At 36.4% G+C, this 25,104-nt stretch overlaps 1 protein-coding gene across 2 annotated transcripts in view; it reads right to left on the bottom strand.

The window, feature by feature from the left end:
* DPP10 (dipeptidyl peptidase like 10) overlaps positions 1-25,104 on the bottom strand; it is a 1,364,876-nt gene that overhangs the window by 12,170 nt on the left and 1,327,602 nt on the right. For both annotated transcript variants that reach the window (XM_004773359.3, NM_001310171.1), the window contains 2 exon segments: positions 12,150-12,344; positions 11,228-11,282 (listed from right to left, as the gene is read on the bottom strand). In XM_004773359.3, the coding sequence (XP_004773416.2) occupies positions 11,228-11,282; positions 12,150-12,344 (250 nt within the window).

Raw genomic sequence — 25,104 nt, forward strand, 5'->3', positions numbered from 1 at the left:
TCACTCACTTCCCATGTAAATGGCTATTACTGGAGCCAACTGGGGTTGGTCTAACTCGAGACAGAGACTATAAGGAATATTCCCAAGCAGCTGCCGAAACTCTTTGTTTCGGGGAAGTTTCCTTGTGTTCTCTGGCCTGACTTGGACTGCCTAACCCCTCCCCCCTTGCTGGTGGGAAAGCATGGCGTCTGCTCCTCTGTTGGGGCTTATGAGCTCTGAAACCGGGAATCTTTTCTCTGCCTCCTGGCAGCACTTTGTTTCCTCTGTTTTCCCCTTCTGTTTCTGTACCAACGCGCGTGCAACCTGCATGACTAGCCTCTAGATCATGCACCACAGCTCCTTCTCTCTTCACTGTCAAGGAGCAAGAAGAGAACCCCCTGGACCTAACACCCACTCCAGATCTTCCCACACATGTCTCAGGTAAACATTCAAAGCGGAGTGGGCCCAGGTGGAGCGTAAATCAGTGTTGGAACTAAGTTAAGTCTGTTGGTTTAATTAAGATAGATGCATCTTTGAAGTTAACAGCAGTAAATGTGAAGCTTTATTCTATCGAAGTTTACTAAAGGTCAAATAAGCTCATGTTATTTATTAAAATTTGTTAGCAAAGAAATGACTAAACTGATGGTTAATTGTCTGTCTCAAAGTTCTAATGGGTAATTGCTGAAGTAGCTTTCAAAGTCTTTGGTAACCTGAAAGTTTTAAAGTTTTGCTTGGATGACAAGTGGAATTAAATTGTGGACATCTAGGTCTTAACCAAACAGGATAAAATGCTAAGTCATTAATTACTGGATGTAGGTTTGTGCTTTTTTACTTACTGCAAAGAAACTAAGAGTATTTAAATCTGCTGGTAGACTTGTTTTCCACGTAACTGATTCATAAATTGCCACCTGAAGAATTCTGTTGTAACAGTTCACAATTGGTTAATAACTAAAGGTGTTTCTAAGAATACAAAGTTCTGCTTAGTGTAACTAAGACTGATGGAAATAAAGGGAAACTCTGTATGTAGGAAAGTAGGAGATATGTAAGAAAGATTTAAGGAATGGGAATACATTTTGTTGAAGGTAAAGGAAGGTAATTTTGTCCTAAATGAGATGGTTGTTTAGAAGGAAATGGCTTGGGACAAAACCTGAATGCAAAGGAAAGTTGTAGAAGGTTTGTGAAGGGAAATCTTCAGAAAAGGAATTTTAGCTATGGTCAAGAATGGATTAAGATCGAAATGAATGGGTTTTAAAGGTACATTGGTACAAGACTGAAATTCTCTGTTCAAAAGGACAATGTTTTCTTAGATCAATTGATCTGCTGTTAAGAAAATGTAAATGGTTTTCTCTTTGCCTGCCCAGAAAAACGAGTTTCTATGTTCAGTTTTATCAGGTGTTTAACATCCCTAATTATATTTAGGCATGTGCTTTAAAACTTTCTAAGATTTTAGCAAATGTTGACAAGATTTAAATTGTAAATCTCTTTAACTCAGGCTTTTCCTTGGTATGTGAAGTTGCTCATGAAGTACTACGGAACCAATGATAAACCTTGGATTACATTTGGGAAAATACTATAACTATTCTAGAGATTCTACGCACTTCCTAAAGTTTTAATGTTTTGAGAGATCATCGCTTGATACTGTAATTATGGAAATGTTATGTATCACAGAAATAACCTGATTTCCTTGCAGCTAAATTGTAAACTCCCATGTCTCTTTAGCTCTAGCCATATCTATTCTGAGTTTTTGTAATTTATAATTGTTTTAATTCTCTGGTAAAATGAGTTTTATCTTCAAGGAGATTCCTATAAAGGACTTTCAGGACAAATACAGATATTTGATATACTTGAAAATCCTAAAACTGAAATGGGTAAGAATTTCCAAAACGGACTAAAGCCGCATTCATCAGAATTAGTAACATGGGACTAAATGAACTAAAAGATTATAGTGTTGTGTCTCTTAATGTTTTGTCTTACTTTAAACATTGCTGGTTCTCTCTACTGTTTGCTCTTACAGACTAGGAATACTCCCTCCTAGTTATCTGTAACTTTACAGAGATGTAAAAGTGCTCATTTGTAAAAGTGCTCAAAGCATTCACCTTTTCTCTCTATCTGAACCCTCTGAAACCAAAAGGTCTTAGTAAGTATTCTTTCTTCCATGGCAATCAGTCATTTGCATAAGTTCAATAAGAATCTGTTCTCCTTGTAACAGGAAAGAATTGGAAACACTGGTTATTTTACCAAGGCTTTGACTGGGATGTCATATTTGAAAAGACTCAGATATGACCAGACAGTTTAAAGGAACTAAGGTTGACTTTATGAAACCTGGAGCCATAAAGCCCCTTGGGACTGTTGGCCTGATACCTTGCTTACAGAGTTCCCAGCAGCCCCACCAGGTGAGTAAAGAATGTCACTCCTTGGTAGGTGCAGTCTCCGGAAGAGGAATTCGCCCAAAGGTATTGCAGGCATGCCTCATGGCAAGTACAGGGCTTGGCTTCTGGCCCGGAGAGGCTACTAAAAGTTCAACCTAGAGATTCCTTATACAAAGTTCCAGCAAAGCAGATTCTAAAAGATCTATTGATCACAGTCACTGTTCTTGCTGAGCTTATGTAAATAATAGGCCACGTTTGTTAAAACTGGACTTGTTTCACAAGTGAATTAGTCCTGATTTGGCTATCTCTGTAAATGAGGGTTATTTTAGAGAGAAAAATTATGTTTTAATAACACACCTTTATGGGTGTTGAATTCTAGATTTGATTGTCTTTAAATGTTTGTTTACCTAAGCTAAACAATTTGAAGTAAACTTCAGAGAAGTTGCACAATAGCTTCTTTAGTCGATCTTATTATTTTGTGGGGATATTAGCAGACCCCACAGCACATGATTAAACAACTGGAAAATGGGATTGATTCCCCTACAATAGTATAACTTAACTAACACCTTATGTGTGGCTGGGATAATGAAATTGCCTAAAAGCCAACCTATCGACTCCATAGGATTAACTATGGACTTGTGAAGATAATGGATGACCCCACTTTCTTTATGAGTGGATTTGATGATTCATGGGGGTCTCCCCTTATCTCTTGACAAGTTTTCTCCCACTTGACAATGATCCTCTGTAATCAGGATATTATTAAGGCTGGACCACTCAAAGGTCTTCTTATTGGTTTCATCCCTTAGTCATATTTATCCTAGAGGCCACCTCTGTTGAGGTGCAATTGCAAACAGATGCTTTAGCTAAGCATGGAACAGCCCTCCTATAAAAGAGCCTCAAAGCTCACTATGGGACAGTCCTTGACTGTAATGATGTCACATCAGGTCCAGATTTGTCTTAGAAGGCAAAGGCCACCAATGGATGATGGAGACCAACTTATTAAATACTGGGCTACATTAACAGATATGCCAGAAATAAAACTTGTCAAACTTTAAACCTAGTTACCTGTATGCCTGAACCTGACCACTGTACTTCTTTCTCTATAGAGCAAAAATGTTCTTTGTATTTTATTTGATCTTGCTCATTCTATATGGCCAGATTTAAGATACCCCTGTTAAAAATATGAATGACAGTTGGTTTTCTGATGACAGTAGTTTTCATAGAAAAAAATAAGAAAAGCTAGGTGTGCCATAGTGCTCACTAGCATTTTGCAATTGCCAAAGTCTAAGAATTAACATTTATACTGACTCCAAATATGCTTTCCTGGTACTACATGCCCATGGAGCTATTTGGAAGGAAAGGGGATTGCTATCAAGCCATAACTCCCCAATCAAATATGGGCCTAAGTTACAAAACCCTCCTTATCGCTATTCTAAGGATGGCATATATCAGATCCGGGATACATATTTGTGGTTCACACCCACGATTGGACAGCTCAGTTAAAAGGCAGTTTTATGCTGGGAACAAAAGAATCATACGTAGGATACTTGGACAAATAACACACAGTATCGAGGATGGCTATCATTAGAAATGTGTTCCCAAATAATAGTACTCCAGGCTACTGAATGTTTTGCTACTGATTGGGTAAGGTGACCTGGCATTAGATGGCCAGCTCCAAACGGAACCCACTGGATATGTGGAACCAACCTGTGGCCCTGGCTTCCTCCAGGGTGGATAGGTCGCTGTACTTTAGGATTTGCCTGGATTCATGGGCGCATTACTAAAACCATTACAACTCCAGCTAATCTCCCCAACTTGAAACAAAGATGGAAGCGATCTGTTTTTAAATGGTATGATTACTTAGCATCCATTTTTGTTCCATCTGCGGGACTAAAGGATGTCATGTGGCATGTAGAAGCCCTTAATAAATATACTACAAAGGCACTCAATGATTCACTAAATAGCATCTCCCTGCTTAATATCGAAGTGTCACAGATACGCAAGGCAGTCCTACAAAATAGGATGGCCTTAGATGTCCTGACAGCAGCCCAGGGTGGCACATGTGCAATCATCAAAACAGAATGTTGCGTGTACATCCCAGACTATCGCAAAAATGTCACAGGAATAATAAAGGATATGAACACCCAGATTAAGGCCCTACAAGATCCCTCTCTCTCTTTTAGTGATTGGTTAAGTTCCTGGTTTGAAGGAGGACTATGGCCAAATCTCCTTCTCGGGCTTCTCATTTTTATCACCTCATTAACCTTAATATGTTGCTTTGTTCAATGTTTCTCTACTTGGTGCCGAGACTCCATTGCTACAATGACTTCACCATGACAGACGATCCTTGTTGCGTGAAAGGACGCCTCTTCGCTGTCAGCGCTGGATTCGGCTGCCTCCGCCTTTCGTAACTCCCCTATACATTCCTCCACTGATCAATATTGACCCGAGCAGGTAGGGACAGCTCTACGCCCCTATTCAGCACGAAGAAGTTATAGAAGATGAGACCTTCCACCTTCAACCCCCTTAAAGATTTCAGGGTCAAGATTGTTCAGGGGGAAATAAAGGAGCAGGAGGCTGGCTGAGGAGAAAGCAAAAGCTGGCCCCTTGCACCCCACTTAGTGCAAGAACAAGACGAATGGATAGAAGATTCTATCCATGATAAAGAAAAAGGGGGGAATGAAAGACTCCTCCCCTAGAAGATAGATAGGATAACTAACCGCTTGTTTGCTTTTCTGTAAACCGCTGGCTTTTAGGTATAGACCAGGTTATTAATTAGGTTATTAATTGCTTATTAATCGCTCTTTTGCCCTTCTGTAACCACTTGGCTTATAGAAATAATAGAGACGCCATGATGGCATTCCTACCTTCCCCCTTCTTGTTCCCCTTTCCCGCCTCTCTCCTCCTGCGCGCGGGCCCTCAGAACCAATCAGCTTGTTCCCCCTTCCCGCCTCTCTCTTCCCGCGCGTGGGTCCTTAGAGCCAATCAGCAAACTCCATGTATGCCTTTTTCAAAAGTTCTAACTGTCAACCAATCAGTTGCGCCCCACCCAAAACTTGTTTGTACCTGTCCATAAAAACCCGGCGCCACCACAGCCGGGTGTGCTCAGCTAGCAGGAGCTGCTGACCACCCGCAGGCGAGCGCTGACCACCCGCAGGCGCCTGCGTAACAATAAAGAACCTCTTGCTGATTGCACCCAGTGGCAGTGTTGGATTCTTGGGTAAGGGGATCCGCGGGTCTTTCACTGCAAAGTAAGTAAATAGCTATTATAGAACAAAAGTGTAGAGAGCCCCTAAAAATTCTGTCCTTAAAGGGAGTTTTCCAGTGTATTGTTTGGAGTTCTTAGGCATGGAGATAAGACCAAGGTGTTGCAGCCAAGAGGTTTCAAGTATTTCCCATGTGGCAACACTGTTCCCACAGTGAAAAATGCGCATCTCAGTTGGTAACTTTTCTGGTTCTAATTCCACAATGGAATTAGAGCAGACTTTCAATTTATTATGATTTGGTTGTTTATATAACCTGACTACTTTGAGAGAATAGTTGAATATTCCGATCCACAGAACAACTGTACATCACAGTTTAATGATATAAATCAATAATTTGGTATTACATTTTTTATTCCATTTCACATAAATCACAATCTGATTATCCCCAGGAACTAAGTAGAATGGTGTCTTCCAAAGGAGGGGCAGATTCTTGAACAATGATTCATTCAGGTCACTGGGAGAGCTTGTTAAAATGCCTGTTATGCTAATTTAGTACACCTATGGTGGGGCCCAAGATTTTGCATTTTTAACAAACTCCCAGGGAATACCTAGGCTGTTGTTCCACACTTATTGAATAATAAGTTCTTACAGTGTAAAAATAAAACAAATGTACCTACCCAAACATTTCCCTAGCTTCAACCAGCATTCCCTAGACCAGTGGAGACTTAAAGTACATAACGCTCTGGAAAACAATTTAGTCTGTGGAGAATGGGCTGTGGAGCTTTCCATGTGGATTTTAAAGTGAAACCAGGGTTGTAAATCATTGCTGGTGCACAAAGAGTTGCATTTTACTATTATTTATATGAAAATTTGAGATTAATGAAGCTAAATACTCTTGAAGACTTAATGATAGTGAAATCTGTTGAATAGAATTCTTTCTATAGCTTTCAAAAACCTAATCCAAAATGCTGCCTTAATTTGATTTATTTCACCAAAATAACTTCTATTTTTAAAAGAAAATCAACACAGGGAGGCATTAGAATAAATTAAATTTTAATTGCCCACCTTCCTCTGTAACATTTTATATTTACTCACTGAATGCAAGAGTAGATCTTGAAATAGTTCTCAGAAAATATATCCAGGACAAGGGTAAGATTCAGATGTAAATTCTAGGTAGAGAGAAGATGGTGATTTTAATTTAAAAACAACCCCTGTCTGTCAGGAGGATGCCAGAAATTGTGGGTCATCATATTGACTTAGTTAATTGGAGGATGTTTTCTATTTGATATAGATCAAGAACAGTTAATGGTATAGGCTGTTCTGTTCAATTGTGCTTCATTTTATTGGTTTCTCAGTGATCAGATTTTTCCATTCATAGTTACGTCCTTTCCATTTGCATAGCATTTTAGTATTACTTACACAATTTTAACAAATTTATCTTTGAAAATTTTTTATTCAGTGGACTTAAAGTATGGAAATGTTTCCTGAGAATATTTCATTTTAATAAAGTTATATCCATATAGAAGAAACTGAATCCAATAGATAGATGGACTTAGAGGAACTGGGTGTGGGGTCTGTAATAACCATTTCATTGGGAACTTCTATTTTTATGCACCCTGTTTTTTCAGATAATCGTTAAGTGACTTTTTTGAGTACTCTGAGAGTTAATGTATATAGTCAAAAGAATACAGTTGAAAAAAGGTTTTCCTAGCCTCAGACTTAAGATTCTTTGTGAACCATATCACTTACGGCATATGATGATTTGAAATAAAAATATAATACACATATTATGAGTAACACAGTTTATTGCTTTGTATTATTTTACATTAAATCCTTTTAATTTGTGATCACATTTTATTACAATTCTTAAAATCCTGTCTTGTGTCTTTCACATTATATATGTTAAAAGCTTCAAACCTTAGAAGTGACTGCCACTAACAAGCCCTATCTCAATTGAGAATATATAAAAGTATAAGTAATAACTACCTCCCTAAGTCAAGTTTTTTTTGTTTTTTGTCTTGTTTTATTTTGTTTTGTTTGAGTGAGAAAGAGAGCACAAGCAGGGTGGAAGTTTAGAAGGAGAGGGAGAAGCAGACGCTTAATTGACTGAGCCACCCAGGCACTCCGTAAGTCAAGTTTTAACAAGCTTCCATATTAATGCATATGTTTGGACTTTTTTTTTTTTTTTTTTAAACCTTCCTCGGATATCCTTGTTTCTTGCCTTCTCAAATTCACTGGTCTGTGGTCAAACATGATTTCTTAGTCAAATTTTTCCTCTCTTCCAAATGGAAATTGCTATCTCTTCCTTAATCTTGGGCCCCCTCTCTGCTTAATTTTCCTTAATTGTTCTATCACTGACATTTTATAAACTTTACTGATTTTTTTATTTCTTTTCTCACTAAACTAAAATTTCAAAAAATGTGTGTGCATGTGTGTGTGTATGTGTGATTGCCATATGTCCAGCACTTTGAAAAGTAGTAAGCACATAAGAGACATTGGATAAATGTGGAATGGATTAATTTTATTCCCCAGTGATGCATTGATGTCGCCTGGTTATCATAGCAATATCAGTTCTACACATGGTGTTTATAGGTTTAGAATTTTGCCACCTATTCACAAAACACATAATTAGGTGTTTTGTTTTGTTTTGTTTTAAATAAAAGTTAGAAAATTTTTTAGTTTTCTTACCTTTCACACATAGATATAATTACTTGAGAGAAAAAATATTAGGATTATGTATTATGTGAGGTGAGGTTAGGTTCTGGGGATAATGATATGAAGTTTTAAAACAAAGTACTACCTCTCAATACTGGTAGGAAGTACTTAAGGGAGTAATACAAAGGGATTTTATAACTCAAAGGAAAACTGAAAATTAATAAGCCAGACATTCAAGTCAATAATTTAAGAACAAAATGGATTTAAAAATTAGAAGAAAAAAACAAGGATAGTAAGGGTAGAAATTTAGTGAAACAGAAAAGACAAAAGGAGAACAACTAAGCCAAAATATGGTTCATTAAAAGAGGTATTGGGGCGGGGGTGCAGAAGAGAGAGACAAGCAAGGGGAATAAGAACAATTAAGAGGGAGTGCTCTAGCAAAGGCAGAAGGGCACTAATAAACCAAACTAGTAGTCAAATGGGGCATTGTCCCCACTAGCATATAATGGAATATATGCTATGTTTCAAAACAATCTTTAAAGATAAATGAAATGGAAAAAAATTGTTTTAAAGTACTAAAATTGACTCCAGAAGAAATGGAAAAATCTTAGTATTCTTGCACTGATTAAATAAATTTAAACATTAACTTAAATATTTCCAACAAAGAAAAGAAAGCCTCATTTAGCTTTTTAACTAATTCCAAAACAAGCAAGATCATTACTCCCCAGCTAATTTTATGAGTTTAACTTAATTTGATACTGAAATGAAATAAGTACATACCAAGGAAAAAAAAAATTATGAGACCTACGAAGTCTTGAAGCTAACAGTGTTCCTTTACAGGATCAGAAAGCTACCTTCTAAATTATAATTCCAGTCACAGATACATGTACTTGTTTAAAAGAGATGGGATATTTTTTCCATTTAAAATCTAATTATGTTTCATTTATATCCTTTGTCTTTTGTATATTTACATTGCCAGAGTCAATTCCCTGAGGCTCATCAGGGAATAATAAAATGATAAATATGGGATTTTGAACTTCTAAATCCAAGGCCTAGAACTTTATTTTTTCGTTTTTAGACTTAACCAACTTTCTGGTTAATATGAAGGACTTCCTGAGGTCTGTGCCCAGACTTACTCTCAGTGTGTCACTTCTCATTCCTTTATGTGAGCCTTAATTATAGTCAGTCATTTTATTCATGTTCCTCAGCTATGCCCTCCCTGCTGACACTGGGCATTATACAAAAGCCTTCTCCTTGCCCTCTCCTCACTGAATGACTTTTGCCATTCAGTTATACTCCACTTTCTCTGTGAGGCATTTTACAACCTTTTGAATCTAAATTTCCGCAGTAATGAATGTTTCTATAGCTCATTTGATCTTTTAGACTTATTTCTGTGTTTAGTGAGTAGAGCCTTGAAATGCATAAGCCCTAAGTCCTTACATGTATCAGGACCATTAAAGAGTAAAATGTTCTTCACTATATGTACTTTTTTATGTATGCGTGTGACAAGAAACACCTAATATTTACCAGAGTAACCGCTTTTAAGCACATAGTTCAGTAGTGTCAGGTGTATTCACATTATTGTGAAACAGATCCCTAAAACTTTTTCATCTTGTGAATCTGAAATCTGTTACCTATTACCCATTAACTCTATTACCTATAAGCAACCAGCTTTCCTTTTCCCTTCCCCCTGACAACCACCATCCCACTCTTCTGTCTTCGTGTACTTCACTACTCTAGATATCTTATGTAAGTGGGGTCACACAGAATTTATCCCTCTGTGACTGGTTCATGTCACTGAGCACAGTGTCCTCAAGGTTCATCAATGCTATAAGCATATGATAAGACTTTGCTTTATGCATTTATTAATCTGTTTAGAGTTTCCATTTCTTTGGAATGATCACTTTCTAGACATTTCCGTTTTTTCACTGTCTTTATTGTTAGTGATGGGCTTTCATTTATTTCTGCTTATGTCAGAGGAGCATTATCCCTATTGATCTCTTGACTGTTACTGAGGATAAGAATAAAATAAAGCAAAGACTTGGTGCACTGCAGGTGTATGAAGTCAGGGAAGAATTTGTGCTTATTTACATTTTATTCACTTGTCAAACAGCTTTTCTTATACCTACTTATCAGTGAACACCACCAAAATTTACACCCCAGTAAAATGATCAGTTATTCATGTCCTGTATCTCTGGGTTCATTTAGGGATAGTAAAACATATTTTATGTTGAAATCCATGAACACCAATAATTTGCTTTGTCTCTAAATTAAAAGAGTACTAGATCTCCTTCCTTTCATTTTAGTATCTGTTTAGTGTCTAGCCTAGTAATATGAATGAACTAGTTGACTAGTAAGTATCTATATGGAGTCTGTTTCCCTACTGTGAATATGATGTTGAAACTGACATAAAAATTATTGCAATGATAAATGTCATGCAGAAAACACTAAAGACATAATTATACATATTGGTCATCTTTCAGTTTCTAAGCCTTGTAGTCTTCTTCAAGGCTGTGGTACTTGATCCTTACTGAGAGAACACCCTGCTTCAAGAGGTTAATAGGACTTTTGTTACTTAGGTACCAGCCTAAACATAACTTAATCCAAGGGACCTTTGTTGACCACTTAATCTAATAACATTGGCCCTTCCTAGAGTTAATTTTTGTCCACCTATTTTTTTTGTTTTCCTTATAAGATAGTGCTATATGAAGCTATCTTTTCATTTATGTGCTTATCTGTTCCTCCTTTCTAGAAGATAAGCTTTATGAAAACAGATTTTTTTTGGTGGTTGTTCAGTTTTTCTAATACCAGCACCAATTAGATAGTAAATAGTTGCTGGATTTATAAATGACTGAATGTATATAGTATTAATTATAACATTACATTTTAAAGAATAGTACAGAGAGATTATAGTAAAATAAAGAAATTATATATGTACAAATACAAGCACAAATAATACATATGTATAAATATGTACTTTATATACATATAAAAATACATATATACATTTCTGTTTACCTTTCCAAAAATGCTTAATCTTTTGGAGTCAATGTATGGCTGTTTCAGTAAAAACCTGCAATGAAAAAAAAAGTTAAATTTTCTTGAGTCAAATGCACAGGAGAATTCATTCTGGGCATCCACACACATGCATACATATATACAAAACCCAGAACTCAAACAAGGAATACTTAAGTGGCTGGAGCCTTATTCATGTTGAAGGATCATGGATCCCAAAATCTTGCTACTTAAAGCAATGGTCCAGTTGTTTGGACATCACCTGGCTGATTGATGCAAATGTAGAATTTTGGGCCCCATTCCAGACCTACTGATTAACATTTTGACAATGACCTAGCCAATTTCTGTGTACTGTTTTAAATAACCTACTAGATTTCTTGGTCACTCATGCTAGTGTGGGTATGGTATCTGTGAAATTTCAAGCATTGTAGTTAACTGGGAAATAATAGACATTATAGATTATTGTAAATAAATGGTTTAATTAATGTTTCTCCCATTTTATTTTACAATAGGGAGTGGGGCAAAGCAGAAGAAGAAGGAGAGGGAGAGAGAGAATCTTAAGCAGGCTCCATTCCCAGCACGGAGGCCAGTGCTGGGCTCAGTCTCACAACCCTGAGATCTTGACTTAAGCTGGAATTCAGAGTTGGACATTTAACCAGCCAAACACCCAAGGGCCATAAGGTCTCTCCCATTTGCATAAACCCAAAGTAAATTTTAATTCCAGAGAGGAAGGATGATAATTGTTTTATTTGGTGCTAAGAGTGAAAAGTACTTGGAAAAATGCAGCAGTCTATTTGACTAACTTAGAAAACTGTCCATTCACTAAAGTATAAATCCCTGAATCAGTATTAGTAGTATTTAATGTATCATATACCTAGCTTCTGTCATTTTAAGAGAAACAGTAGGGAAATGTGCACCCACTTACTTCACGGCTGCTACTTGGTCTTTTACTTCCACTGAACCTAGCCTTCGATGAATCTCCTGCAAAATTTTCAGACCCTGGAATCCACTTCCTCTGCCATCAAATCGTGCCGTGATGACATTATCTGTGTCAACAAGTACTGAATCCCAGTCAATATGGAATTTATCCGTAACCAGTTGGCCTCCTGGTTCTTCATCCCTGTAAACAGCAACACAGTGGACCAAAACAAGAGCAATTGGTAGATAGTGTCGTAGATAATATGGTAGACATTTTAACTTTCCAACTTATTATTTTAAAATTTTGGAAAGGACCCATGGGCTATTAAAATTTCTGTTAATTCTTTTTTTTTTTTTTAATTTTTATTTTTTTAGATAGTTTTTTTTTTTTAAGATTTTTATTTATTTATTTGACAGAGAGAGATCACAAGTAGGCAGAGAGGCAGGCAGAGAGAGAGAGGAGGAAGCAGGCTCCCTGCTGATCCGAGAGCCCGATGCGGGACTCGATCCCAGGACCCTGAGATCATGACCTGAGCCGAAGGCAGCGGCTTAACCCACTGAGCCACCCAGGTGCCCCAAAATTTCTGTTAATTCTTGATAATAAACCTGAAAGTATAGTGCCATTTTTCTTTGTAAAATGTCAAATGCAAAGTTCTCTAATGAACTGAAAATATGAAACAAGATTTTAAAACTGTTCTAAGAGATTATTTTAACTCCTTTTTCAAATGAGAGAAATGAAGGAAAATATATTCACATGCCATAGACATTTCAAATGAACGATGATTAAGTTAATGTACAGATTCTACATTATTGAATTTCTAACAGACTGTGTGTTTTAGAAATGTCTTGCAGATGGTATACAAAGGCTAAAGGATCTGATCTGAACAGACCCAAAATGAAGTCACTTTTACTAAATCCCACCAGAACTTAATACCTAACTTAATTGCAATTCAATTCTTTCCCAGGATTGGAATTTTAAACCAGTCACGTTGGAATTTTGTGATCTATAACCCTTCCTAGAGCCCCCATCTTCTGCTTAAGGGAAGGTGACCTGGGCTGAAAAAGTCTTACTTTCTTTTTCTTTTTTTTTTTTTTTCTTTTTTAAATATTTTATTTATTCACTTGACAGAGATCACAAGTAGGCAGATAGGCAGGCAGAGAGAAAGAGGAGAAAGCAGGCTCCCTGCCAAGCAGAGAGCCAGATACAGGACTCAATCCCAGTACTCTAAGATCATGACCCGAGTGGAAGGCAGAGGCTTAACCCACCGAGCCACCCAGGCGCCCCTTATTTTCTTTGGATAAAACCCTTTTGCCCCACCCCATTCCTGCTTATACAGCGTTCCAATTTGGATAGGTCTGTTTGCTAGATGGGATCCTGCACAAATCGTAAATCGCTGAATAAAGTCAGTTAGGTCTTTAAATTACTCAACTGAATTTCGCTTCTTAACATAAGAAATGGACAATCCTAAAGAACTTCTGACTCAAAAAGAAATATTGCATTAACATTCCCTGATTTGTGTGTGTGTGTGTGTGTGTGTGTGATGGAATTCTCACTAAAGAAAATTTAAGGATACATTGAGCAAAAATTGTTTTGCTTCACTAAAGTTAATAACAAGAAAAGTACACATATGTTTGAAAAATTTGAATGCTAGAAGTAAAGAAGGACATACAGGTTATTAAGCATGAACATTGTCTCTGGAGGGATAAGGTGATACTATTTTAAAAAGTCAGATTACACTGGTACCTTATTTTCTAGAATATAGAGAAGGTAAAAAAGCAGCCTCTCATAAAATCACAGATTATCTAGATCCAGATCTAGATATAGTTCAAGCATGCATTTGTCCATGTGATAGATTTAAAGAGCATCAAACATGAAATGTTCTGAGAGCATCTCCAACTTTATTTGAGCTACATACTGGAAATCTTCACTCTATTCGTTTTCCTGTCAAGACTTGCTTTTCTTGGCTGCAGTATGCAAATCTGATGCTTAGAAGCACCAGTACATACCAATACACAAACTAGTTCTTATCCATAAGCTTTTAGGTTATCAGATTTGCTAAAGAAAATAAATTCCAGGCAGCAAATAGAACTGAACCAAAATAGGGACTGTGTGAGACCAGCGAGAGGAGGAGGTAGGAATGGGACAAAATAATGGACGACTAAAATTTACCAGATGCTGTTATTGGCTAAATTTTGTCTTTCAAAACCCATATGTTGAATCTCTAATGCCTACTGCCTCAGAATGTGACTGTATTTGGAGATGGTGCCATCCCAGTGGTGAGTCAGTTGAAATGAAGACTTTAGGTTGGGCCCTAACCCATCTGATTGATGTCCTTATAAGAGAAAATTAGGACAGAACAGAGACCTTAGGTACAGGAATCATGCAGAAGCAAGACCCTGTGAAGAGGCAAGAGGGAAACCAGCTGTAAGCCAAGGAGAGAGGTCTCGGAATAAATAAAACCTGTGGACACCTTAATCTTAGACTTCTGTTCTCCAGAACTGTGAGAAAATAACATTTCTACTGTTCAGTATGCCCAGCCCTGGTAAACTAATAAAAATGTTTTTTTGTGGTTTAAATACTTATTATTTTATAATAATAGATCTACACTACCAAAACTTATTTAACCTTTCTGGGAGGAAGTTGTCTTTTGCATGGCTTATTACATGTATCATTATTCCTATCCTATAAACTGTTCCATTATAGTGGGTTAATCATGATCGCACCCCATTCCCCTCTAAATCACACAATTATGATGATCCTGTGATCCAAATCTAAATCAGTTTTGTCCTTTCATGGTATCTGCAATCTTTAGCTCTTCTTGAAATTTTATTTTTATTTTTAATTTTTTAGTTTTTGCAACATTACCTTTTTATCAGATTATTGGGGATTGTTACTATATATATATCCACATGCTCGTGCCTAGAATTCTAATTGCCTAGCTCAGAATGAAGTGTGGAGTTGGTATTTTTTCCAGACTCCCAGGTGATAACTGACATAACTTGTTTATCATTTGAGAAATAGCATGAATCATTATGCCTAGCACAATATGCCTGAACACAGAAAATGCTGTTGAACGAGATCTTTTCAGGGAAAGTAGAGTCATGTGAGGTTTAAAATGGAAGGACCTTAAAAAGCCTTTAGTTTTTATAAAGACACTATATTTTGAAGCTTGGGGATTTATTGCAAATATCAGAAAGCAAACCATGATTCACAGAGAATAAAGTACAATTATTAACTTCAGTTTTTAAGGTGGGTAAAAATATGACCATATGAGTCCCAATTTTACTTTGAATATAGATAGGCAAGACACTAAAACCCCAAGACTGTTTCCTTATCTTTTTTTTTTTTTTTTTAAGATTTTATTTATTTATTTGACAGACAGAAATCACAAGTAGCAGAGAGGCAGGCAGAGAGAGGGGGAAGGCAGACTCCCTGCCGAGCAGAGAGCCCGACGCGGGGCTCGATCCCAGGACCCTGGGATCATGACCTGAGCCGAAGGCAGAGGCTTTAACCCACTGAGCCACCCAGGGACCCCTGTTTCCTTATCTTTAATGATTGTAAGATACTGGCTTGTTTTCCTCAGAGTTTTATGTGCATTAAATGACATAATGTATTTGAAAGTACTCTGTGAAATATAATAAGAAATTTAAGACAATTATTAAATTCATTAAACAATATAAACTGTTATTATTCTTTTGTTTGCAGCCAGTGTTGCTTATTTTGAGCATATTTCCTTGCAGTTAGAAATGGAGAACTGTTAAAAAAAAAAAAAAAGAAAGAAATGAACTGTTTAAAAGCTTTGGGGCAGTTGTGCAGAAATTAAACTGGGCAGTATCTGTGGATAAAGGTATTGTGCCATGTCATATGAGATATTGTGTTAGATGGACCAATGATACCTAAAGACTTAAAATATGAAAGCGTAATCCACAGATCCTTGGTAGTGACGATCAGAGTGATGATCGCTGACAGCAGCTTTAATGTAACACTAAAATGTTTTGTTGTTATGGAAGATAGTAATTTTCCAGTTTAGTTATAAACTATTGCATTGTTCACAGCTACTTAATGAGTTTAAAGCTAAATTAAATGTAGACAAAATGTTAGTAAGTCACAGACATTTTATGGCAGGCAAATAAATTACTTTTTAATACAATTTAAGGCATATTTTTCAAACCTAATGATTAATAAATGGTTATAGACTTTTATAAACAAAAACCTTCAATCCCTTACTCAGGCTTGCAGCAGCCAGAGAAAAAATATAATTCCACTCCTTTGGTATTTTCTCAAAATGGCCATTTTTAACTTTCAACCTCGTCTTTAAAAGTTTTCAATGTTAGAACACACAGTGATATCAATACATTACCAGTTAATGACTTTAACACATTTCTCTATCTAGTGGGGTTTCTTTTTTGGTACATGGTACATATTTATTTCAAGATGAGTTATGAAAGAACATGAATTTGTTACGCAGAATCGGCAAGCTTCAAGCTTCAATTTATTTGGTTCCTCTTTGTCTTTTTCTGAGTGTCATCTTTTTTTTTTTTTAATGATCTAAGTATTTATCTTTTTTTTTTTAAATTTTTACAGCAGTATAGTTAACATACAGAGTTATATTAGTCTCAGGTGTACAGTCATCTTCATCTTTTTACTACATTATTTTGTTTTACTCTGTTTCAGAAATCTCTGGGGGCCAATAGAAATGAGGGTGTTTCAAGGTTGAGAATGGGGACATAAAATATTGTTGAGGGTTGTGGTAAAAGAACAACCCATCTGTTCTAACTAGTGGAAATATCGTAGCAACATGAAATGTGTATTTCCTAACACAGGCAGCAAAATCAAGTTATGACTAAACTTTTCTTAGAACTTAAGGTCTTGGAAGGCAGAGTCTTCATTTATTTCACTACATTCAGCATTAAGCATGTCTATATGGATGAAGAGTTCAGGGTATGAGCATGTAATAAAATATAGAACTCTGCGTAAACCACAATATCCCATAAAACTTTAAAATGACAAAACAATCTTTATGACTTAATTTTGTATACCAAAACTGAATTCAAGTGAAGAACAACCAAGTTGTTCAGACTGCATATGTGGTCAGGTTCACAAATTGCTATTTAAATTAATGTAAAGAGAGCTGAAGACCTAGATTTTGGTCCTAACTATGTTAGGATATGCTGAGTTATCCTGAGTAATTATATGCTGTTTTTATTTTTCCTTGTGTTTTTTTTTGTTGTTGTTGTTATAAAATAGTATGTGGTAAATAGTTAAGACCACATGCAGTACATTTTAAGAAGTCTTTTCCTAACCAGTAAAACTTGGTTACAATAGATGGAAGGAAAATATTTTAAAAATGAGTATACTTTCCTTGACTCTAATCTATTGCATGGCAGAATTTCTTCTCCTACATGGGAGAATTTGAAAACTGCTGTACTAACTAATATAACTGCTATACTAATCTGTCCATTGGGGCATTTTGGAAGGAGGGGCCACAGAAGGAGGTGAGTTTGACTAGGACATTTTCCTTAAACAAGTTTGTCTTGCCTTAATCTGAAATTTACCTAATAGAAATATATAGTTACTGATGATTTAGTTGTAACTTGAAGTTTGACCTCTTTCGAGCAATACTACATAGAGATACATTAGCTAAGTGCTTCTAGGCTAATTTCTTCCATTTCTCATTTTAAGATCCTTAGATTTCTTCTCATGGATGGATTTTTCTACATGCAGAATCACAGAATGACTTTTCTCACATATTTATTTACTGCAACACATGAGAAATAACAATTTTTTTCTGTCAGAGAACAGTTTTTTATACACATTCCCATCTATTAGTATTAGTATTAGAATCTATTAGTAATAGAATATTAGTGATATTCCATTAGGAATTCCATTAGGAATTTCCAATAGGAAAGTGTTTGAAATGGTCAGGGTTATTTAAGCTTCTACCTAGAACTTTTCTTACACTGGCAAAGCCTGTTCCAGGTGGTGGTTACGATAAGGCCTACCAGATAGTACATACAAAATTAGGCTTATCAGTCAAATTCTCAAATTCTATTACTCTTCAACACTTGTGTTCATATACTTGAGTTCATATATCCTATTCAGTGTTACACCTTTTTTAAAAATTGCATTAATACACTGGGATTACAATTATAGTAATGTGGGGTGCTATTCTGAAAAGGGTACAGGTGGTATGATGATAGGACCAGACTGAGTTGAGCCCAGGTCCAGTGGCTTTAGACAGTTTAGATAATTTCTGAGCCTTAGTATAACAGTACTCAATCTTTTTTTCTTTTGTTTAAAGGAAAATACAGTTTCATTAAAAATGTTCTAATTTGAGGGCTCCTGGGTGGGTTAGTTACGTGTCTGCCTTCATCTTAGATCATGATCCCAAGGTTCTGGGATTGAGTCCCCCATCAGGCTCCCTGCAGAGCAGGGAGCCTACTTCTGCCTCTCCCTCTGCTGCTCCCACTGCTTGTGCTGTCTCTCTCTCTGTCAAATAAATACATCTTTTAAAAAAGTAATTTTAAAAAGTTCTACTTTTAACAGTGGGTGGGTCTTTCAGTTAGTTCAGAATAAAAGGATGTGTATATGTAGACATTTGTTTTATGTGTGTGCACCTGATTTCTTTCCACACATAATCATGTGTATTTGTGTATTGGCGTATAATATGTGTGTCCCTGTATGTGTAAGTTCTTTCTTGTCCTGCTTCTGCAGAAAGATAATTCTTTCGGCACCCCCCCCCCCAAAATCTTACCCTGGCATACTTTTCTGGATTATAAAACTTGTGGCTTTGAATTAGGTCTTTTTTTTTTTTTAAGTCTTTTTTTCCCAGTAGGTTTTCTTTATATTCAAAATCTACTGATAACTTAATTCTTTTTCTTGATCAGAATTTGGATCTCTGAATTTGAGAGGCTATTTTGCTTTAATAAATGGGATCTTTTTTTTTTTTTTAATCCTTCCCCTATTTTTCTACTCAATCTCTCCCTTCCCTCCTATTTTTTTTTAATAGAATAGGCTTCCTCCTATTAGGGTCAGTTTCTGTCTATTAAAGGTATTTTTCCTTGTTTTAAAAGGAATTCCATTGGATTTTGTTCTTTGATTTCCCTTGAATAAAGGCCCGAGAATATATCCTTAGTATGATATAAATACTGCATTACAATTATCATTAGAGCAATGAAGAAAAAGCAGAATCCAGTTCATTAAATTAAGTTATTTCTATTGTTGTAGGAAGCCAAAAAATGAAAAGCTTATCAGAACGCAGGTTGAGGCACTGAACAGCATGGATATTAATGAGCCAGCTATAAATTGAAAAATGGACTGTTAGTATTATCCACACAAAATTAACCTCAGGATAAACATCTTAGCACATGAAAATATTGGAAGAAAACCAACAGAAAAGGGCCTCAGGGATATCTCACAGAAATTGTGCAGTAAATGGGAGCAAGTTCCAATCTCCTAATCAACTCTGCTGTCAGAGTCTTACTACATTAATTCTTACCATTGGCCAGTTTCCATTTGGGATAATTTCTAACAGAGCAGCTGAGGAGGTAGAAAGAGAAGGGAGTTTGGTGATATTTACTTTCAGTTTCTGGGGATGGCTGTATCTTCACTGAAGTAGACCAGCATTTGATCCACTTCTTTGGACCTCTTTAGAGATGGTCACAGTCAAAAGAAAGTTTAGCACATTGCATAAACAGATCAAGAACAGGAGAACTGACCTTATTCTTGATGTGTGTGAACTGTTATGTAAATCTCCTATGCAGCAGGTCTGCTTTAGATATTATAATACAAAATATTCTACATGTTGACTTAACAGATATAGGAATTTTCTAGATGAAAACAGAACAAAGCATGTGTATCTTTAAAAAAGCAGCAGTTGACGAACTCCTGAACAGTGTCCTATTTCTTCATTTTCTAATGGAGAATACAGTTCAGCATGGGGCTGTTGTGAATGTTAACATTGAGGCCAGCAATACATGGGCTATATATCAGGGATTACAGTGGATTCCTAACAGAGGAATGGATGGATGATAATTACATATAAACTGAATGTGCATGTTACCCACAGTAGGGTGTCGATCACTTTCAGTTATATGCAGTGGTTATATTGGTGGTTATATGTTACTTTTTTTTCCTTCTAACTATAAAATCTGGATTCTGGAAGTCAGTTTATCAACTGAAAATGTGCCTGTATAAGCTCAGGTGATACTAATCTTAGTTTACTTTATGTGTCAGTTAAATAGAAATTATAATAATAATAACTATAGTGCTAACTATGGACAATTATTAGAAGAATCATTTTACAGTTAGTAAACTGAGACACAGGTAAAGCAACTAACCGTAAACCATAGATGAATAATCCAGATCTTTGAAAGAACACAATTTAATTAAAGTAGACCTTAGAAACATATTGATTTACTGTCTTTGACATATAAATACATTCTTAAAAAGTATTTATAATTCTTAACTGGAATAAAGAATTTAAGATTTTGAAAGTCTTATTTATTTTTACCAAGTTCTAGGTCTGGGCCTTTTCCTGAATTAATACCATATCTTTTGAATGCTTTAATCCCTAAGATTTTTTAGGGAAAAGTAGTGAAAGTCCAAAAACATACATTTTGGCTAAGTTTTCACCTCTTGGTAGATGTCTAACAAGTGACACTCTACCAACCACTTACATTTACATTTTCTATAAATTTAGAATTTGTTTTTCCTGTGGTACCTTCTCAAGATACCAACTTTTGACGGTGTACACTTTTAAGTAGTACTAAGAAATTAATACTGACATTTACGATGCATTATCTATACATTGTGAAAGAAGAAGGTCGAGTTTGTTCGAGAAAAATATGAAACACAATGATCCCCTTCTCCCCTTCCATTACCTAGATTAAATGCCACTATCTTTTCTTAATCATTTCATCTGCATTACAGGTGAATTTTTCATCTGCTTAAATGTGGAAGATTAAAAAAATGAGAAAACTCAGATACTTAAAATTCAAACTTTGATAGATTCCTGCCTCATGTTGAGGTCTTTTATCCATTTGAAGTTTATTGTATCGTGTAAGAATGGTCCAAGCTTCATTCTTCTATACATACCTGTCCAATTTTCCCAGCACCAATTGTCGAAGAGACTGTCTTTTTTCCACTGGATATTTTTTCCTACTTTGTTGAAGATTGTTTGTCCATAGAGTTCCGGGTCCATAGCTGGACTCTGCTCTGTTCCACTGGTCTATGTGTCTGTTTTTGTGCCAGTACCATGCTGTCTTGGTGATCCCAGCTTTGTAGTAAAGCTTGAAATCAGGCAACATGATGTCCCCAGTTTTGTTTTTCTTTTTCAGCATTTCCTTAGTAATTTGGGGTCTCTTCTGGTTCCATACGAATTTTAGGATTGTCTATTCCAGCACTTTGAAAAATGCCAATGGTGGGGCAGAGGGGCGCCTTCGGCTCAGGTTTTGGTCCCAGGGTCCTGGGATTGGGACCTGCATTGGGCTCTCTGCTCTGCGGGAAGCCTGCTTCCTCCTCTCTCTCTGCCTGCCTGTCGGCCTACTTGTGATCTCTCTCTCTCTGTCAAATAAATAAATAAAATCTTTTTTAAAAATGCCAGTGGAATTTTGACCAGGATGGCATTGAAAGTATAGATTGGTCTGAGCAGTATAGACATTTTAATAATGTTTAGTCTTCCAATCCATGAGCATGGATTGCTTTTCCATCTTTTTATGTCATCTTCAGTTTCTTTCATGAGTGTTCTGTACTTTACCTCTCGAGTACAGATCCTTTACCTCTTTGGTTAAGTTTATTCCAAGGTATCTTATGGTTCTTGGTGCTATAGTAAATGGAATTGATTCTCTAATTTCCCTGTACTTTTTGTATTTTTATTGTTACTGTATAAGAAAGCAACTGATTTCTGTACATTGATTTTGTATCCTGCCGTATTACTGAATTGCTGTATGAGTTCTAGTAGTTTGGGGGTGTAGTCTTTTGGGTTTTCCATATAAAGTATCATGTCATCTGTGAGGAGAGAGAGTTTGATTTCTTCTTTGTCAATTTGAATACTTTTATTTCTTTTTGTTGTGTGATTGATGTTGTTAGGACTTCTAGTACTATGTTGAACAGCAGTGGTGAGAGTGGGCATCCTTGTCGTGTTCCTGATCTCAAAAGGAAGGCTGTCAGCTTTTCCCCATTGAGGATGATATTTGCTGTGGGTTTTTCATAGATAGTTTTTATGAAATTGGGGAGTGTTCCCTCTGTCCCTATACTTTGAAAGTGTTTTAATCAGGAAAGAATGCTTTATCTTGTCAAATGCTTTTTCTTCATCAATTGAAAGGACCATGTGGTTCTTCTCTCTTCTCTTATTGATTTCTTTTGTCACACTGATTGATTTGTGAATATTGAACCACCCTTGCATCCCAGGGGTAAGTCCCACCTAGCCATGGTGGATAACCTTTTTAATGTTCCTTCAGGGGTGTCTTCTATGTGTGATATATCTACTGTGCTGCTATGGCAGAGCTGCTTTTTCCTTCAGTCCAGTAATCTGCAGTAGCTTTCTTGGCCTATTGTGGGCAGTGTTTACTCCCTGTGGTGTCGATGGGCCAGCCTGGAAATGCCCTGGGCTTGACTTGAGTCAGACCATGCATTTACCAGAGATGTAGTGGCACCAAACTTCAGGGCACTTTCCCTGGCTGTCCCCTGAGAAGCTTTCATTGGTGGGTGGGGCCTGGAGTCAGATCAGTTGTCTGCCTCCAGCCTACTGTTGGTTCTCTGACTGGTGTGTGTGTGTTTATTTTCACTTTCTTAGGGGCATGCATCACTTTGAAGTGGTGCTTGCTACTCTAGGGCCTGCTTCCACACTGCCAGGGCTGCAGCATCCTGTTTGGGGTCTGGACAAGAGTATATTGGAGAGGGTGGATCCATTGATTCACAGCTTAGGGAGGGCAATCTATAAGTGCTTACAAAATAAAAATCATCTAGCATAAAGCTCGTATCAGATGCCACAACAAGTTAGGTAGTTTCTCTGACTCAGGGCTATAGTGAGAATCTATAATTCCCATCTACTTTTCACCCCAGACTGTGACATTACTCTGGAGCCAACGGACAGGTGAATGATTGCCTACATATCCATCTGCTTGAGTGAGGCAGTACTTCATGGAAGAATGCCTAATAGGGTTCCTTTCTCTGAGAACCACCACCCCAAATGAATAAAAAGGCCTCTTTTCCCAAAGGGAGATATGACTGAGACAGAATATAGGGTTTAAGATTTTTTTTTGTCTCATTTTGTCTCCTGAAATATTTTCCTCAATAAATCACACATATACTTTAAGTAGGGATTGAAGAAAAGTAGGTGAAAGAGAAGGGACAAAAGAAGGTATTATAAAAGAGCAAATAAGAACTTCCTCAGGAAGTCACCAAGAACTTTCAGGGCCTTCTGGTTATTTAGGGACAAAGGAGAATGGTCTGGGCATGAAAAACTAGATGAGGTTTAGGCATTAACATTAGGAATAGATAATGGAATGTGGGGAAATATTAAGTATAATGTTTTCTGTATTTAGCTGCTTATAATTATGTGACAAACTATTTCTATTTATTAAAGAATCTATAATCTATATAAAATAATGAACTATAATCAAAATAATTAAAATAGTCATGTGCCTGGCACTTTACATGTTGTATTTCATTTAATCTAAAAACATAGCCTGTATTTTAATGCTTGTTTTGTATTTGGAGAAATTGTATTTGGAGAAATTGAGCCCTAAATGAGGTTAAGCAGCTTCCTCAAGGACACAGCTAATTAATGACAAAACTGGAATTTAAAGCCAGGAACTTTGATTTCATAGACTGAACAATTAATCTCTATATTCTCTATATTCAAACAACAAGTAATTCTGTTTTCATTTCCCTTTCCTAATAAGGTTCTGATATAATTTTAGACAACTTCAAGCACTGTCTTAGCAATATATGCTGGCTAGGTTCTTAATGAGGAAAATAACCAATAACTCTCAGGAATAAAATGCTGCATCGGTATCAAGTTAGTCAACCATTAGATGCTAGGGGTCTCTGTGCCCAGTACTATTTCAGAATATGATCTCACAGAAAGTATGAATGAATTCGATTCTAAGTTGGAAAAAGGTTTTCTGAGCATGGGAGGTACTTCCTGCTGGCCATGAACCCAAGAAGGAGAACTGGCAGGAGTGATATAAATATAACCAATGGTTTCACCAGTGGCAATCAGTGTTTTCTCACTGTTGCATAAACAACTGATAAAGAGCACAGGGCCTATGACAACATAGATGCTCCTTAAGGACATTATCCTAAATGAAATAAGCCAGTCACCAAAGGTCAAATACTACATGATTCCAGTCTCAAAGGCATCTTAAATAATCAAATTCCTAGAAGCCGAGAGTAGAGTGGTATTGCTAGGGGAGGGGAATTAGGGAGTTGATATTCAGTGGGTATAAAATTTTAGTCATGCAAGATGAGTAAGTTCTACAGACCTGCTATGCAGCATTGTACCTATAGTTAGCAATACTTTATTGTGCATTTAAGATTTGTCAAGAGAGTAGATCTCATATTAAGTATTCTTTTTTTTTTTTTCTTACAATTTAAAAAAAAAAAGGTGTTATGAATCCAGCATGACTATGATACGATAAATACATTGCAAAGAAAGAAAGAGACCAATACTATATATGAAAACAAAACAAAAAATAAAAGCATAGGACTTGAGTAATTGCTGAACAGATATTGATAAGCCAAACCACATGTGTCATTATTCCCAGTAGTAAAATTGAGTTGGACTTCGGAGGTAAGAATTACAAATTACACAACCCTCCATATTGTTTTTTGGTGGTGTCTTTGACAAGTTCATACCACTGACTGCTCCACAGTTAACTACACATGTAGGAATTTTTTTTATTGTTTTTTTTTTAATCAGAATGCTGTCATGTGAGACCTAAGAAAAATTATAAAG

This window comes from Mustela putorius, unplaced genomic scaffold (genome assembly GCF_011764305.1).
Source record: "Mustela putorius furo isolate JIRA1106 unplaced genomic scaffold, ASM1176430v1.1 tig00003867_pilon_pilon_pilon, whole genome shotgun sequence".
NCBI classification, from domain to species: domain Eukaryota; kingdom Metazoa; phylum Chordata; class Mammalia; order Carnivora; family Mustelidae; genus Mustela; species Mustela putorius.